The 1,568-nt window shown below is 30.5% G+C and overlaps 1 protein-coding gene across 1 annotated transcript; it reads left to right on the top strand.

Annotated features, from left to right (window-relative positions):
• On the top strand, positions 262–707 carry LOC110265414 (aldehyde dehydrogenase family 2 member C4-like). Its single transcript, XM_021108389.1, has 2 exons — positions 262–424; positions 519–707. The coding sequence occupies exons 1-2, from the start codon at positions 269–271 to the stop codon at positions 597–599; spliced, it is 237 nt and encodes a 78-aa protein (XP_020964048.1). The 5' UTR covers positions 262–268; the 3' UTR covers positions 600–707.

Consider the following 1,568-nt stretch of genomic DNA (forward strand, 5'->3'; position numbering starts at 1 on the left):
TAGGTAGATCCACTGAAATGACCCAAAATGAATAAGTTCTTTTCAGCTGGAAGGCAAAATTCTAATTTAAGTCCTGACAAACAAATTCGCAGTTTGTTTTTATTGTTTTATTTTTGGAAGAATTTGTGTGTGTATTGATTGTATCGAGTTAAGTGTGTAATTGACCGAATGTAACTTGGCTATAGCATTGTTTGATTTGTATAGTTAACCTCAGCCAATATTTTGATTTTTGTGCTTTATGTGTGTGCAAGTCAACTTCACCGGTTCGATGGAGGTAGGCCGTGAAATAATGCATGCTGCAGCTAGCAGCAACTTGAAACAAGTTTCACTTGAATTAGTAGAAAAGTCACCTCTTCTAATTTTTTATGATGCTGATGTAGATAAAGCTGATAGCCTTGCTCTCTTGGGCATAGTATATAACAAGGTCAAATTTCTCTTTAAGTGAATTAATAATGAAGAAACTCAGGTTACACATTATAGTGACACTCTTTAACATTTTGTTCTTGTTTTGATTTCAGGGTGAGATATGTGTTGCAAGTTCACGTGTGTTTGTTCAGGAAGGGAATGTGCTGAATAATTATATTAAAAGATGGATTTAGGCATTCTTTTCTTCCTCTTTCACACCCTGCAGGTTTTGACAGCTACTAGAATTAGATATTGGAGGTTTTGTTCAATTAGATGCTAGGTTTTGACAAGTCTCCATGAGATGTAATGACAAAAGAGAATTGATAGGCACACAGTTTCTTCTTGTTATTATGCTATATAAAAAACATGTCTCAGTTGTGGTGGTTTGGTTTGGTTTTTGTTATTTTCCAATTGAAAAATAAAATACGCATTTTGAAATTTATTGAAGATTGTATCAATTTAAATATTTACTTTAAATAACTAATTAAAGAAGGAGACATTATCTTTACTTTTGGCTTTGTGGAGTGGGAGGCCCCGAAGAATAAGCAGCTTCAACGTCTAATCAAGGGCTGGAGATGGTTGATGGAAGTGGAAAAGATGATGGTAATGGAGATTCAGAAGTGGTTTTTGCCTTTTTGGTGAAGAGAAAGAAGATGATTGTGTGATGATAGTTACGGAAACGGGATTTCGGGATTTATCTATTTATTTATTCGTATAATTAGGTATCTTTTAAATATTATTTTTTATTTAATTTTTAAAAAAATAAAAAATAAAAATATTTTTTTATTTTTTGATTAATTAATATGCAAAAATAAATATTTAAATTAATTAAATAATAATAAATTTTTAAAAAATTGACTAAACTAAAAATTAAAGGACAACTAACATTTCTCTTATTGAAAATTTGAATGTTTATCTAATTATTTTAAGCTCTTAAATTTTGATTACTCAAAAGTATCATTTTATTCTTTTTCAATGAAAAAGTCTCGTTTTTATTCTTAACGTTTGGGGTAAGTCTCAAAATTGTCCCTAACATTTGAATCGTTCTATTTAAGTCCCTAACGTTTCAAAATTGACTCAATGTTGTCCTGCCGTTAGGAATCTGTTAACGGAATTGACGGCGGGATAAAATTGAGACGATTTTAAAATGTTAGGGATTTAAA

This window comes from Arachis ipaensis, chromosome B08 (assembly GCF_000816755.2).
Source record: "Arachis ipaensis cultivar K30076 chromosome B08, Araip1.1, whole genome shotgun sequence".
NCBI lineage: Eukaryota > Viridiplantae > Streptophyta > Magnoliopsida > Fabales > Fabaceae > Arachis > Arachis ipaensis.